This window comes from Seriola aureovittata, chromosome 7 (assembly GCF_021018895.1).
Source record: "Seriola aureovittata isolate HTS-2021-v1 ecotype China chromosome 7, ASM2101889v1, whole genome shotgun sequence".
In the NCBI taxonomy this organism is placed as follows: domain Eukaryota; kingdom Metazoa; phylum Chordata; class Actinopteri; order Carangiformes; family Carangidae; genus Seriola; species Seriola aureovittata.
In genome coordinates this window covers 20,753,049-20,770,050 of record NC_079370.1, presented here as the reverse complement: position 1 = coordinate 20,770,050, position 17,002 = coordinate 20,753,049, and the positions used below count along the sequence as shown (strand labels likewise).

General features: G+C 40.7%; 1 protein-coding gene across 1 annotated transcript; it reads left to right on the top strand.

Moving 5' to 3' along the window:
* Nucleotides 1-1,708: 1,708 nt before the first annotated feature.
* On the top strand, nucleotides 1,709-14,967 carry gapdhs (glyceraldehyde-3-phosphate dehydrogenase, spermatogenic). The gene is made up of 11 exons (XM_056380861.1): nucleotides 1,709-1,802; nucleotides 10,861-10,917; nucleotides 11,519-11,615; nucleotides 12,092-12,198; nucleotides 12,895-12,985; nucleotides 13,099-13,217; nucleotides 13,379-13,460; nucleotides 13,599-13,750; nucleotides 13,852-14,014; nucleotides 14,240-14,337; nucleotides 14,484-14,967. Exons 2-11 carry the CDS (start codon nucleotides 10,889-10,891, stop codon nucleotides 14,551-14,553), a joined length of 1,008 nt encoding a protein of 335 aa, XP_056236836.1. The 5' UTR covers nucleotides 1,709-1,802; nucleotides 10,861-10,888; the 3' UTR covers nucleotides 14,554-14,967.
* The last annotated feature ends 2,035 nt before the right edge of the window (nucleotides 14,968-17,002 follow it).

Genomic DNA, 17,002 nt, shown 5'->3' with positions numbered 1-17,002 from the left:
TTTTCAGGTTCTTCCTTTAATTTGTCACCATCTGTATGTTGGCATAGAAATAGAGGCGTCAAAGAGTATTAGGCACAAAAGACTTAATGTGAAATTTCTTTTAAAAAGCACAACACTTTAGTGTCTGTTTCTCTTGGTGGAACATAAGAGAAAAAAAACAACAAAAAAAACAGGAAGATTGAGCACTAATACTGGTGTGTAGAATCGTGGTTTGTCCAGCAGATGGAGCTATACTCTTACTTCTGGTCGTCAGTGGTGTTGCTAAAGTGTGAACATTTTTGAATTAAAAAAAACTAGCCCACTCTGTATTTCTACATTGAAAAACTAAATACATAAAAATAAAAACACAAATTATATCCAACATCCAGCATGGACACACTTTAAACAAATTATGAGAATGACCTGAACTTGATTATCTTTTCTCAAACTAGACTTGGTGTTGCATAAATGCTTTGATAAACCTGTAAATGGGTAGGCATTTAAGATAGATCGATAGGGGGCGCTGTTTGTCGCATATAGGTCTCAGATAGGTCTGTGGTCTATACCATATAAAGGATGCGTTCCTTCATGTTTTACATATAGTCCCCGAGAGGTAAAATAAAATAAAACTAAATAATAATAATAACAAAACTAAACCACTTATGGGAATAAAAATAAAACTGGAGCAGGATCCGCTTTGTAAAATGTATGACCCAATCCTGCTTTACAATGCAGAAATCAAAAGCCAATCAGAGATGACGAAATACAAGAGGCGTGATGTGTGCAAGTCATGTTGGTCAACGTTTTCCCTCCTAGTTGCACTGCACTACAGGGATTTCCCATGTTACTCTAGTGTACGCATCCTCCCTCACGTACGCTTTTCTCAGTCTGACACGTGATGCGACATGAGGAGAAGAGAGGAGAGGAGAGGAGAGGAGAGGACGAAAAAGAGAGGAGGTATAGAACTGAAAATAATACAACAGAGCAAAAGGCAGGAGTATTTAAAATGGATTCCTGTTCTTTATTTTTTCATCCTCTATTTTATTTTATACTGTGTTAAATCCAAATATACAATTCATCGTGCCAGTTTAGCAGGAGAACAGCTTTTCTCTATGGGAACGTGACTTGTAATGACTTCTTACATAACAGTGCTGCATCCATCCATACATGTATACATACACACCCAGACATAGACACACACACTGCATCCATAGGCGATCCCCTCTACAGTCCTGCACAGATCAAGGCACAGAGGGGGCCTGGTTATAAAACATTTGCCTGTATAGACCAAGCAGTCCAGCATGTGTGCCACACGTAGCCTCCTACCAGTTACATGAGCACTATTACTTGTGGATATTGTGATCTATAGCTGTTACCGTGGTATCAAGCTATGTTCCCACCGTGTTTCATCACGTCCACGTGCCCAGCTCTGTACGTGGTGGGGATGGGACAAAATGCTTCATCATTCCCCATCACCTCCACGTGGCATCCTGCCAGTGTCTCTCAGTATCTCTGCTCTGTCTGCTTCCGTCTTTCTCTGTGATAAATATTACCTTTCATCGCAGACAAAACCCTCAGGTCTACCATATGGACAAGTTATGTGAATAAGACTTTAATCAGACCAGTGTTTCATCCCTCTAGTTACTATGGCAGCCGTTTAGAGACCGTGACCAGTCCCTCGTTCCGAATGGACTCTAGGAGCAGAGGATGACATGACGTCACGTCGCTAGGGCGACCAGGCTCCCCGAGGCACGTGTCTTGTATAAAAACGGAAGGTGGGACTGTAGACTGCGCACACAGACTCCTGAAGCATCAGCGTTGAGGTAAGCTGCTACACCGATTTATCCTCCAGTGTACAGAAACTGCTGCAACGACTAGACCACACAATTTTGCCTAAATTATCTAAACTGAGGACATTTCAATTGTTTCACACACAGTCAGCCTTCATTTCAGCGTCAAATGTTATCTTATCTGTCGTTGCACACATCAGCTTGGTTACCAAACACTAATGAAGTTTGAAATTACAGTTCTTCATCTTTACTGTTAAAATTTGTCGCATATTTTCCTGAGACCAACGTTACTCAAAGCCGCAACCGACATATGCGGAAGCTAGTGGCAACCCTGTAGCCTGTACAGTGAATTTCATATAAGCTAACTACCAGCTCTATTTTAATCAGCCACGTATCCGTTTAAAGTGAGAGGATGAGTGTGGGACAGCTCAGGGCTCATAAAGCGTTAGCATGATTACAGCAGTCTCTTTCGCAGGATGCAATGCAATTAATGGTACAGGAAGAGGAAGGCGAGGATGGGAGGGGATGCGGCCATGGCCTTGCAATCTAAAGGGAGGCTGGTTGTTGTGTAATGATTTCTGCTTGAGTCCGTTTGTTGCATCATTTAGCTTACACCAAAATCAACTAAATCCTGCAACTCCTAGAAGTACTTATAATAACAAGGAAGGGCTCATTTTTCGACCGAAAATCTGCGTATTTTAATAACGGTCCATTCATAATGTATAAGTCATTCATCTGAAGATAAGCCGTCCTACAGAGCGGGTAACGTGACATTGGCAGCTCCCAATGCTGCATCTTTGCGGAAGTGGATTAGTCTCCATGTTACGTAACTTAATACAAAAATATATACTACCGCGTTTATCGCAACAGAATACTTAAAAATAGCCTCTGTAGGTAGAAGTTTGAATGAAAATAGGTTTACAGTAAAACCTGACAGTAATACTGCCGCTGTAGTGGTGCACTGAGTGCAATGAAGCTGATATCCGGAGTGAATGAGTACGTGAATAGAGGTGAAGCTACGTGCCTCCCCTGGTCTTCATCATGAAGTCTGTCGTCGTTGCGCCATTAGATTAGATGAATTTTACTCTCGCGATGACGGGAAACAGATGTCATGGTGGTGTAAGAAACGAAACGGAACAAATGAATAACCTTGGCTTATTTGATGTCGAAAGATGAAAGAGGAGTGCTGAAAGCCTCTCTGTGATGCATTTGTAGGGCAGAGGGGCAGCGTGGAGTCGCATGATTCTGCCGCAGACTCCAGACTCGACAAACCTGTTGATGCGGTTTGCAAAAAGCTCTGTGTTTTTAAAAACGACACAATTACAGCTCATCTGAAATTCATTTAGCTACTAAATCAACGATACGGTATATAAGTGCAATACGGGGTTGATTAGAAAACGGAATAACCAATTAATAAGGTTTTTTTTCTTCTTTTAACCAGTTTATTTTTTAAACCTGGAAACCACACAGTCCTATTGTGCAAACATTTTAATGTCTCTCATAATCACTTTTTGTATCCAGCATTATTTTTTAATGGTAACAATAATTATTGTGGAAATCAGTATTTGTTTGCAGTTACCTTAATTCATTTTATGTAGGTGTGGTATGATGCAGCCATGTCTGGCCTTGCCTCACTGCTGAAGGTCATCACTCCAGCTGAGGAAGGTCATAGCAGGCCCAGGGCTGCTGTAGTGATGCTGAGCAGCTTCTAATCTTTGTTTTTATCAACATGTTACCAATACTAGACATGGGGACGGGGAGTCACTTCTCATAGCTCATGCTCTGGATAACAGAAGGTTATTAATAAATGCCCCCTGAGCACTTTAGTCAAAGATTTGTTCTTTTCTTCAATTTTAAGGCCCCATGATCATAGATTTGGAACAAAATTAGCAGTGAAGTACCATGCATCAGCAGATTGCAATTATTTTTGCAGTGTTTTCAATGAACAGTCTCCAGATTAATTTCTCCACAGCATATATATTACTTTAAGTAGAATAGGCTTTCATTACCCAACATCCAATCTAGTTCATGTGAATATAAATTAAAATTGGTTTTCAAGTTTTGTAAGTGTATTTTCTGTGGTTAAATGTTATATTGATATATCAATAAAAGGCCAATGGAAGGCAATAGTATGAGCCAAGAATGTACCTGTTATAAGATGCATCATTATTTTATTATTAATAAAATATAAATACAAACCCTAGGATATTAATTCCATGTAATACACAGAAGTTGTTGGCTCGTCATGTCTATTTACTTTGACATTCATTCCGCTCTTGTGACTGCTGTAGATCAGGTCTCAGCTAAATGCCTGAAATGTAAATGTCAGTGACTGTGTGATTTGCTGAGCAAGGAGTAAACCATTAGGCGATGAGATTATCTGGATCACACTAACAACACACAGGACATGTTATTCCCGGCTAACAAGGACTGCAGCCATGTTATTTAGCAGATGTGGACTGAATTCTCTGTGACCTAGTGCAAGAAGTATAAAATGCTATATTTTTCTTCTGTCATATTAGTGTCTGCATGTTACTCATGTTGGTCATGTCAGAGAATCTTCCTCCTCTCTCTCAGGCCAGGCTGCCTGGTTCACAATCAACACAGATAATTTTACTGCATCCTGCAGTTAGTGGGTAATCACAGCTATTAGATGTAAGTTATGTCCTGAGACTATTTTACATAAAGATTTGAGTCATTCATCCCTTGTGAGGTTGTTATGAGTTGTTTTTTCTAGACTGACACAAGTTTTCCACTTAAAAGTAGTGTGGTTGTTTCCAGGCTGAGGTTAGTATGAGTGTCCTTCTCGATTTTTCTCTGCAGCTGACTTATCAACCAGCCATCTTGTCCAGGATGTGTGTGAGAGAGAAGGAACTCCAGAGTGACTCAGCACTCTGTGTCTAACCATTACCAATTTAAGGAAATAAACCCTACACGAGGGAGGGGCATACACAAGTGGGCCATAAAAGGCCCCTACTAGTACAATCGAGCAGTTTTGCCTGGCTCTTTTTGTATAGTGATTATTCAAAGGTACAGATGTTTGCATAACTAGCATGATATGAAGGATCGAGGGGATAGACAGGACCATTGCCCTGAGAAGGTATCTGTCTACTTGCTGACACAAGCTCATAGGGCTATGGGCAGTGTGTTTGTGTGTGTGTGTGTGGTCCTGCATTACCTCTGCAGAGTGGTCACATGTCTATGTCGTATTGAGTCCTCTGCAGTTTGATACAGCACACCTTTAACTAATTCATGATTGTGAGTGTGTTGTGTGCACATTTGCACATGCATGTTTGTGTGCATGGACAAGTCTTTGTTACACCCCAGTAGTAAGTCTCATCCTATTAATTTCATTAGCCCAGGTCTGTGTTTGTGTATTTGGTTCGGGGGAATACATAAAGCTATCATCCCTTTATAAATGTAGTGGCTGCTTGTCATGTTAATTGTCACTGATTAAATATCTAGTAGTAACAGTGGAGCTCTTATCTGCTCCTGTCAGCAGGAGGCCATGCCTGCTGAGTAGGACACAGCCTGTGGTGTTGTGTGTGTGCACTGATGATGTGATGGTGTTGGACATTTAACTGACTAGTTTAGGGCAGCAAAGTGACATTGTCTCAGTGATGAGACCATAAAACAAGAGGAAGCAGGTATACTGCTAAGAAGGGGAAGAAACAACAGATGAGCAGAACCACCCACCCTTCTTTAAGCTACAGACATTGAAAGTATGACTCAGATTCATTTGTGTGTGCATATAGGAGTGTATTACTGTCTGTAATGTATTTTATTTCTTGGATTCACTATAAGGCGGGCTAGAAGAGAAAACATTGCCTAATTGGATAGTCTGTCTGGCCTCTAGCCAATCAACCCACTGCAGTGGAAAAACACTGGCAAGAAAGAGGGTGTGACAGGAATAGGGAGCTAGAGGACGGTTTGAATAGGCAAGAGACGCTGGGCGGACTAAGGAGGAAGGCTGGGGGAGTGGCGTAGTGGGCAGGAAACGAGAGCATAGTTAGTGAGTTCTTTCATTCTCTAACAAAATCAAAAATCAAATTCCCAATCAGTACACAAGCCAAGGCAACCCAAAGAATGAGTAACAGCCTGTCTGAATACTAAATAAGCAGGTTTCAATCACCATAATGAATTATGTAAATGGTTTAGTCTGTGTTCTGTCTGTATGTGAACGATAATACTGTTGGAAAGATTGACAGTAGACTGTCTGTGCGCCTCAAAAACTTAAGGCCATATAAAGGTTAGTAGAAAGTAACTGACTTCACACAAAGAGTGTTGAGATATCACAGAGAAAAGAGGAATTAGTGTTTTTTGGCCAGGTGTTGGTGCTTGACATCAGAGGAGATGTTGGCAGAAGTGAAATGCTGTGTCATGCCCCCCCCCCCCCCCCCCCCCCCCCCACTCACTCCAACAGATTTGTCTAATTTTTGAGATTTTACCACCTGATGCAGCCTGTAGTCTTTGTCCTTTTCTGGTCGACTGGTTATGAGTCAACCTTATCCCAGTGGTCCCTCTAGTGCACATGCATCAACATAAGCATTCCGACCCTGTCCTGCGCCCCCACCGGTGAAACGTTTGTGTGAGGACAATGGGTCGCAGCTCAGAGGGAGGGTAGGGTTGTGGTAAATGAGGGTGACCAGACGGACAAAGAGTGGTGAGGACAGTCAAATAGGGACATGAATTTCAATGATTAGTTTGGATGGTGGGGAAAAGGGGAGGAGAGGTATAATACTTATGGAGCCAAAAACAGCAGGGAGAGACAGATGAGAATAAATCATGGGAGAAATTAAACAGAATTGAGAGAACTAGCAAATGAAATGCAGGTGGAAGAGGAGAGGACTGTAACTCTAACATTAAATGAAAGAAGTAGCATCAGGATGAAGGGATGGATGAATGAACATAATAAGATTTGTGGAAAGAGGAGAAAAATGAGTTACAAGTTGTACTTCTTCATTGACGACTAAACATTATTAAAGCTACTCTGACTGGCTGATTCTTCCCCTTTTTCTTACCAAGGACATGATTGCACCACTCGTCAGGTGATTAACGGTTCCGTCATAAGCTGGTGAAAAAGAAGTTGCGAGATATATAGAGCACGGAGGAAAGACTGGATGGATGCATTTCCCTTTTTACTCATAAGGAACAAGTGTCTCTTCTTTGATTGGTCTCAGTCCCACTTGCTGTTCAGCCAGTCATAAGGGCAGGTGGCTGCACTGCAGAAATCTGAATCATACATTTTGCTCACAGCAGTGCCAGCAGTGCAGACAAATCACATGCAAACACTACTACTGAACATTACTCACTTTGAGCAAAATTAAATTCACTGTGATTGCTGTGTGTTCAACTCAAGCATGAGCAAAAGTGAAATGTGTGAGTTTTAGAAAGCCCCTGCTCAATTGATTTTCCAACAGTAATCATGATGAAAAATGTTGATGGAACCTTACTGCCGTTCATATGTCTGACTGTGTGTCTGCCTCCTCTTCCTACATTTTAATGAGCATCAGCAGATTGTGAGTTGCTGTTAACAACGTGTAACTTTTTTGCTCCGCTCTGCACAATGCCTCCTCTGTGAGCTTGGAAATGTCTGTCTGAGTGTCCTCAGAGTATGTGCTGAATACTAGATCAGGGCTGATTGGTCTACAGTCAAAAGGGGCAGGACTGGGGTGTCAAGTGGCTCAGTGGGTTGAGCAGGCGTCCCATATGTAGAAGCTGCAGTCGGCCCTGGTTTGAATCCCGCATCGGACAGCCCTTTACTGCATGTCATTCCCCCTCTCTCTGCCTCCCCATTTCCTGTCTCTCTCTACTGTGGTATCATAAAGGCATAAAAAGCCCCAAAAAATATACTTTAAAAAAAAAAAAAAGGGGCAGGACTGTGTGATGGAAATGTGGCCAGAGCTGTGGGCTATGAAGTTGATTTTCTATTGTTAAAATAGAATCAGATAGTTTACTAGGATATAACAAAAATGGCCGGTCTGGAATTATTGCTGTTATTTCTTTAAAAGTTTATTACGAACATATTTTACATATTTCATGGTAAAACTACACAATAATATGACTCTAAAATTCAATTTCATTTCACATGGTCCTGTGATATTGTTATCTTATATAATAACAACATTCAGAGCTTCCCCTCTAACATCACTCACCATGACAGGAATCATCAGAAATTAAGTCTTGGTTGTTTGCATCACTTTGCTCTTTAACTGAACTACTAAATGTCTCATACCTTTGGCTTTCACAATAAACCAGAATTTTGTTCACCTTGACTCAGTGGAGTTCAAGTCCATCCAAGTGTCGGAAATTAACTTCTTACGGAGCAGCGGGTGCCCATTGTAGCACCTTCCTATTCTCCCATTGATTAGTCATACTACCACGGACATGAAGGGGGTGTATCATAAAGTATATGCAGGCAGACCGACACACACACATGCACCTGCCCTATAGTTCAGTCTTACTACTTGTCAGGTTTTTTAAACATACTCTTCATACACATTTTCATAGTTTTAAGGGAAAGTTACATTGCTTGTTTTGAGTCCCACTAGTTCTCTTATGTAGCTCCACTACTCCTGGTCCCGACCCATTTTACAATATTCAGTAGAGCAACCATTTTGTTTTGGAAAACACAGGGGAACTCTTTTATTTAGAGAAAATGAAGAGGTACAGAGAGAGAAAACCAAAGAGTGAGACAAATTGTGCAAAAGTGCACAGGCAACAGGAGGAAGTGGAGTTCAGAAGAGAGGAAAGAGATGTCACTGCAGTCTTTCATACACAATAGGTAACACTGGGAACCAAGTACAAAGGAGAGGAGGGACAGAAATGTGAGAGCCTGATCGTACTGTATGAATGTCTCTTTCTCTCTCTCTCTCTCTCTCTCTCTCTCTCTCTCCCTATCTCCCCCTCTCTTCATTGGTGACCTTGTATTATGCTAGCAGCAGAACACAAAATGGCTGCTCTGCCCTGAAAAAAAGGCACACAAAATGCTACATGGGGTCAAACAAATATACACTATAAATGAACCTTTTAGAGATCTGATGGTTGAAACGGGTGAACTGTTCAATAAATTGATTTTGACTGGCAAAAAAGTCATCGAGTCATTTAGAACGTCATCTATTTGTGTTTAATAACACGTAAATAAATCCAGGTTCAGATTTTCCACATTCATGTTTGACAGTGTCTAGGAGAAATGAGAGAGATCATTTATCCTAATCTGGTTGCCCCTTTAGTCTATTTAAAGTGCTCCCACAATGCATTTCACCAGATTGACAGCCTGTCCTACATGCTCCCCACTGAGACACACATATGCAGTCACACACACACACACACACACACACACACACACACACACACACACATACACACAGAGACACACACACAACAGATAAGGAGATTACAGTAGTCTAAAACGACATCCAACCAGTTTCAAGGACAATCTGCGTTGCCCTTACTTACTCTACCTGCCTGTCCCACACAAACACACACACACCTTAGCTACTGGGCAGGCTAGCTGGTTAATACTATTGAGTTATCATATCTATGTATTTGTATACACATTATAGTGTCTGTAAAGTTGTCTAATCTTATAGATATGATACCTACAGCTACTGTTAGTAATGATCAGTTTGCTGTATTGAACCCAAAATCTGTATCTGGAGTTCATCTGTTGGAAGGAAAAAGTCACATGACTTGGTTTAGATTTGGGAAGCTGAATATGATATCCAAGAGTGTTTATCCCTGTTAACATAGGCAGACAAAGCACAGCAGAGAAGAGGACAAGGAGGAGTTGGTGAGAAGATAAAGGAAGAGAAGGAAGGAAAAGGGAAGTTATTGGTAGAAAAGACAGGAGCAGAAAAAGTGGAAGGAGAGGCCAGAGGAGGTGTGGAGAGGAGAGACGAGGAGATGAGTGTTCAGTAAGAAAAAGAGAGGAAAGCAGAGGAGAAAGGAGGTCACATAGTTGAGTCAAGGCCAGGATTCCTTTCTTTTCAGTCAGCAGACAAGTCTCTTTTTGCTGCGTTACATAGCTACCGCTTTCTCCCTCCCTTCTTATCCCACTGTTTTCTAAACATGTCCCTGCTTGAGGCAACACCTCCCTACTCCTGCAGAAGATGCACGTAAAACACTATTTGGCAGTCTGTATTTTTCCGTCACTGATGATATACCCAGTCATCCCCCTTCCAGAGTTTCAGTTTGCTATTTCACCCTCAACCAGCAGCTCGCTCATATTGTTATATCAGCTTCATAAGTTTTCTGCTCACCAGGGTACCACCTTGGTGTTTTTTTCACTCTTTTGTGCTAATGCATCACACTGGCTGTCCATGTCCTGTGAGGCTACTGCTGCCAGTCTTTATGCACGTTATTTAGACCTTACAGCTGACATTGTGAAACAAAATAACAGCATAGGGTAGATTTTAAGATTTGCACCACAAAGAATTTTCAAATGCGTCATATTTTATGAGAAACCCCATGAAGGAAGTGGGTCTCCTGTGTGAATGAAAAGTGAGGGTGAGAAAGAGGAGAGGTAGACACACAGGGAGGGGAGGAAAGGACGAGTGCTAACAGTGTGATGCAGTCTATAATATAAAAAGTTGAGGAATATAGCAGTAGACAAATTGAGAAAAGAGTGAAACATAATTGTTGTATAATAGCAAATAGTGACATATTATCCCTTCAACACACATCAACAGATACAGACTCTTTTTGTGGTTTGTAAGGCCTGAGGAGCAGAAGGTTCAGACCACAGAGGCAGATTAGACATGGTCACATTACACCAGGCAACACATACAAACACACACAGGTTCATTGTATGTTGCCAGCAACTTAACTAACTTGCCACCTCCTGGTGCCAGGGCATCAGTTTGCCTCTGTTTAAGCACTTCTGTATGCTTGTGTCTTTGTTGTCAAGCTTATATTTAAACTCAATAACAAAAAAGAAAAGAAATTTGCATTACATTATTCAGCTGCAGTGATCGGTCTCACCGAGTTTGTTGCCAGCTAGAGGACATAACTAAGTGAGAGTGGATAACCTGCATTTTCATTATTCAGTGGTAGTTGTCTTTCTAATGTCATTGTTTTTTCTTTTTGCCAGGTAACTCCACACCCCCTAAACAGCAGCCATGTCAGACCTCTGTGTTGGAATCAATGGGTGAGTTGGAAACACATGCACATTTTATAAACAGGATGGTACTGATTGATTTTAGGATAATCAGGATAGGATGTCAGTGAAGCATATTTTGGGAATATCTATTCTATCTATTTTTCCACAACAATTTCTGGTGATTAGTAAATGGTTATGAAGCAGACCGAAAATGCATTTGTTCTTAGACTTAAATTGTTTTTAAATTAATTTTCATATATAATAATATATAATATAGAAATATTTATTAAACTGATCTGACAAAAACGTGCCCCATGACTCAGTATTCACCTCCTGTAGCTGCTTCACAATAAAGGCCTTCAAGCCACTGACAAGCTTTTAGTATGAAACAGGAATAAAAAGGAGGAACTCATGATTTCTAACTGTACATGGGTATTACTGCGCAGGTCTTCTCTATGGTAGGAGAACCACTGTTTGATTCTGAGCTGATTGTGAGGCATCACAGTTTGAGTCTGTTGGAAGATTCATGTGAGGTTAATGTAAGGTCCCAGGAGTATTTAGACATCCTGACGAAGATTCCCACCATTTTGCCCAAACGACAATTACTAATCTCTCTCTCTCTCTCTCTCCCTCCTTCCCCTCACTGCAGTTTCGGTCGTATTGGCCGTCTGGTCCTGAGGGCTTGCCTTCAGAAGGGCATCAAGGTCGTGGCCATCAATGACCCCTTCATTGACTTGCAGTACATGGTGAGAAAACTTTTATACACATACTTACATAACACAAATTATTCAGAAAATGTATTAAAATCCAGTGGAATGCCTGTTGAATGAAATTTATATCATAATAACTCATTTAAAATATCAGGTAAAAACACAAGATTCAAGTCTCAATTGTATACTGTTGAAAAAGGCTGCTTTACAAAATAACAAACAGAAAATCTACAACTAAAACTGAGCCATAGTGACATGTCAACAATGTCTCACAACATTTTAAACTCAAACTAAACTAAACTGAATAAGTTTTCTCTGTAGCTTATTTCAAACAATAAAATTAAATGTCAAAAAGTCTGTATAGGCATTGTGTTAAATATTAAATAGTAAAAGTATGAAATATTAAATAATATAAAATACATTTTTATTAATTTCATTTTTGTGATGAAACAACCAGAAACCCTCTTCACTCCTCACACTAATAACCCCATCATCTACTTCTTGCCACCTAGGTCTACATGTTCAAGTATGACTCCACCCACGGCCGTTACAATGGTGAGGTCTCCCACGAGGATGGCAAGCTCATCGTTGACGGCAATGCCATCTCCGTCTTCCAGTGGTAAGTGATGATGATGATTGGGGGTTAGTGGATGTTGCTGCACATACGTCAGATATCAGCAGCGTTGCTAACTGAATGACATCAAGCAGAGAGGTCTGTAATTGAAGAGTTCACTTTGAATTATTGGACATGTTATTTTCCATTTTTAAGGTGAGGTAATTTATTCCATTTTGTTTTTAATATCCTGAGTGGATTCCTGGCAGTGGAATGAGGCTGTCTGCTGCCTCGGGGCTCACTCCTTACCCCCCTCCACCCTTTGTACCGGCTGTTGTTTTAGTCCATTGAGTAATGGACTGTTGTCTGCAAAAGGCAATACCAACAAACAGCAGGGTTATAGAAGAGACATTCCTGTTCCACAGATCCTCTTTAGTGAGCTTTCCCTCCTTGTGTCTCCAGTTTTTACCACATTAGGCTCTTAACCTTGACATCACAAGATGTTAATTGAAAAATTATCCTTTGTTCATTACTAACATGAAATTATCCAAACAGGCTCTGCACAGTAATTTAGAAAGGACAGGATCTACTGTTCTAACAAGATTAGCCCCCACCATCACCCCTCACTTCTTTTGCACTAGATGTAACTTGTGCTCTTTTTCTGTATCTTTGTTTCTACTTTTATAGTATTTTGGTGTCACTTATTTAACATTACACTGTAATCATTTCATCTTGTGCTAACTGTTCTTTTTTTGACTGTAGCATGAAGCCAGCAGAGATCCCCTGGGGCAGTGCTGGAGCCAAGTACGTTGTCGAGTCCACTGGAGTTTTCCTCAGTGTGGAGAAGGCCTCCGTATGTACCTACGCACATAAACACATGAACATACAGACAGATAAATACACACAGACTGCCAGATGGTCCAGTTTCTAACCTGTACTCTCTCTTAATGTCTTGGTCAACTACAGTCTCACATCCAGGGTGGAGCTCAGCGTGTGGTTGTGTCCGCCCCCTCACCTGATGCTCCAATGTTTGTCATGGGAGTCAATGAGGACAAATACGACCCCTCCTCCATGACCATTGTCAGGTAATGTACCTTTAGTCTTGGACATGCATTTGCACTGTACATTACAGTACGAATACATACAAACATGTTTTAAAGGTTTAGATGCAGGAAATCTTTTTTTTATGTTAGAAAACTGAATATAGTCTGGAAGTTAGTGACTTTGTCTATCATTCTATCGGTAGCAATGCCTCCTGCACCACCAACTGCCTGGCCCCCCTGGCCAAAGTCATCCATGATAACTTTGGCATTGAGGAAGCTCTTATGGTAAGTCATAGTAAATCAGAGTTCATGTCCAAACCTGATTTTTCATAGGTGGTGCTGTATATTTACCCTTAAATGTATGTTAGAGACTTCAGACACTAAGGAAAATGAATGTGTGTAATATGACATTCTCCTCTGTAGACCACAGTCCATGCATACACAGCCACCCAGAAGACAGTGGATGGTCCAAGCGCTAAGGCCTGGCGTGATGGCCGCGGTGCCCACCAGAACATCATTCCAGCATCCACTGGTGCCGCCAAGGCAGTGGGCAAAGTCATCCCTGAACTCAACGGGTGAGGACAGACACATTTGTTATCAGCCTTTGTTAACTGTGGCAAGGAAGCTGAGAAAGACCAAAAAAGTCAAATGTCTCTCTTTTGTCCTCTCTCTATAGTAAGCTGACAGGCATGGCCTTCAGGGTGCCAGTGGCTGATGTGTCAGTGGTTGACCTGACATGCCGTCTCTCCAAGTCTGCATCTTACGCTGAGATTAAGGAAGCAGTCAAGAAGGCCGCACACGGGCCCATGAAGGGAGTGCTGGGTTACACTGAGGACCAGGTAAGTTAATTCACTACACTGTACGGGTAGGTAATAAGGCAAGGGCTAATAGGGATAATTCCTGTCAACAATGATTTATTTTATTCAAAAACATGTAAAGAGATATTAAACAACATGACCTCTGAGTCCTCAATTAGAATTGACTGTGATTGTGTAATTTGCAATTGGTCATGTATTGTCTGGCGACACAATATCTGACTTGTAGTGTGTTTTGTGTTTTGAAAGGTCGTGTCCTCCGACTTCATTGGTGACACCCACTCCTCTATCTTCGATGCTGGCGCTGGCATCTCCCTCAACGACAACTTCGTCAAGCTCATCTCTTGGTTAGTTTTTAAAATTCTCGTCCTGTCCCACACGTAAAGAAGTTGTATCTTTTCAAAACTGATCATTTAATATCTCCTCCTTGTATTCCCTCATTTTTCTATCTCTCAATTTTTCTTTTTCCTTTTCCCTCCCTCTCTCTCTCCAGGTATGACAATGAGTTTGGTTACAGCCACCGCGTCGCTGACCTGCTGATGTACATGCACACCAAGGAGTAGACACTTCCTGTCCAGAAAGGAAGTCAGAAAGGGACCACCCCAGCCATCCTCCCACCCCTCTCTTCTCTTTTACACACAAGTCCCACCCATAGCCAGTCATAGCATCACAGCCCTTAGCTCTTCTACAATATATGTAGGCAGTGGCAACAGTGCGTTTGAGTGTTCTGTTTTTTTCCTTTAATGACAAGACGATTGGTCGGTGACAGTATTTGTGTCCGTGTGCCCCTCTCCACCTCCCACTGCCACTTTAGATGTGTCGTTATGGCTCAGTACTATGGTAACTACTGTATCCATCTCCTTGTTGGTGTCTTTTCAAGGCTTAATCACCAGTGGAAGGAGGAAGCTGAGAGGCAGAGCTACTGTAACTCCGCTTAAGAGTGATGAGACAAAGAAATAAAACTTGAAAAACCTCAAGCTGTCCCAAGTTTCATTATTATTTTCTGTTTACTGTTTCCAATGGAACTGACAAAATGAAGAAAAAGCCTGTCAAATGAAGAATATGACAGCAGACATAATTATTTCTAGAACTAATCTGCTACTAATGAAATGATAGCACTGAATAGTAGCACTACAGCTACCATTAACATTATTATAGCTGCTGTTACTGCTGCTGCAGCTGTCATTATTATTATTGCATGGTGGTCTTTTCCCCTGGTTATCTCTTGCTCTCTCTCTCTTTCTCTCCTGGTCGCTCACTCTCTCTTTCTCTCTGTCTCTCCCGAACCCAACCGATCGAGGCAGATGCCTGCCCACCCTGAGTCCTCAAGGTTTCTGCCTCTTAAAAGGAAGGTTTTCCTCACCACTGTCGCTTGCTCGTAGTGAGAATTGTTTGGGTCTCTGTAAAATAATATTATAAAGAGAAGGTCTAGACCTGAGTTGAAATGTTAATATAAATGATATGCTGTCCATACAAACGTTGGAGGCATCATAGCAATTTATTGATAAATATAAATGTGCATTATAATTATATAGATAAGGGCGTCCTGGTGGTCAAGGACACAGGAAGCTGAATAGTCAGGAGAGAACTGTGAAACTGAAGAAGAAGACAGGTCTTGATGGATTGTGTCCCAAATCAAATTCTCTCTTTTCAGTTCAGTTAACATATTTTTCCTCTTTACAATGAGCCTGTATGAGACTATGTGTCCTGTTACAACTTTTGTGTACTGTAACTAAGAACACTTACTCAAGGAGAGTAATTAAAGTACAAATTTGAGGTACTCAAGGGAGTATTTCGAATTTCATGCTACTTTATACTTCTACTCCACTATAATTTAGAGGGAAATAATGTACGTCTTCCTCCAAATTTATTTGACGTCAGATACTAGTTATGTGACAGGTTCAGATAGCACATTAAAAAAAACAGATGAACAGCCTTTTTAATATGATGCACTGTTATAGATTAAATTATTCAACAACAGTACTTAATAATACTCAAGTGAAGTGCTATGTATATCAGTATCACTTACAGCTAGAGCTACAAATACAGTGAGACTTGGTCAGAAAGCAGACTGTGTCTTAATATAGAGGAAATGTTTCCTCGGCCTGATTCCTTCCTCTAAACAGGAACTGAAGAGAAAAGCTATGAGTTTTGCTGCAGTGCCACCTTCTGTCTTATTTAACATACTGCAAAAGGAAAAACATCACAGTTCTATGTATCAAAGTAAAAGGCAAACGTTTAAATTAGTTTTTACAGTCGAATACAGATAATATTAGTATTACTTTCTTATTTAAAGTCTTAGCTCAAGAGACATCCAGTCACAGCAAGATGTTTGTCTACAGATACTTTATGATTACCATGTGTTTTCTTTTCTGTATATTGTGTTTTAGAAAATGATGATAGTGTTGACTAAAATGCAATCAGTGGGTGTATATGTTACATGATTTTTTTCAAATATATATTATATAAATAAGATAAAATCAATATTGGTAATAATCAATTATTTGTAGATGTATATATTTAATTTAGCATTTCACCACCAAGAATTAGGGCTTTTTAAAAGTATTATTTTGCCATCAAAAATGTAAGAAAAAATGTCACCTTCATAACTAGAAATAGGCATGGTTACTCTCTAGATTTTTGTTTTTTGTTCATTACATATTCAACAAAACAATAGTCCGCTAGTTTTTAACAATCAATGCTATATTGCTGACAAATGTGGTCAAACCTGAGGTTGTATTCAGAAGGACTCATGTCCCTCTGCATGTCAGCTGATTAAAAATCGTTGAAAAATAAAGAAAAAATCACACATGCTCTTCTCTCTGTATCTCCCTGCTGATGTCTGTTATGACTGCTCTCACCTATTCTGCTTTTCAACTAAAGCACAGAGATGCATATTGTTTGAATGGATAACATCTGGCTGGAACTGAAGGGTACTCAGGTAGACAGAAGTCAGCACAAGATTCAAATCCAGTGATTTGCCTGAAGCCTGATTTCCCCATCCAAGCATGG

What these genes read in the sequence shown, in the direction of transcription:
- gapdhs (XM_056380861.1), top strand. Translation starts at nt 10,889, where the DNA reads ATGTCAGACCTCTGTGTTGGAATCAATGG. An exon ending in TCCTCCATGACCATTGTCAG is followed by an intron (nt 13,218 to 13,378) that starts GTAATGTACCTT and finishes TTCTATCGGTAG; the next exon opens with CAATGCCTCCTGCACCACCA. An exon ending in TGGGTTACACTGAGGACCAG is followed by an intron (nt 14,015 to 14,239) that starts GTAAGTTAATTC and finishes GTGTTTTGAAAG; the next exon opens with GTCGTGTCCTCCGACTTCAT.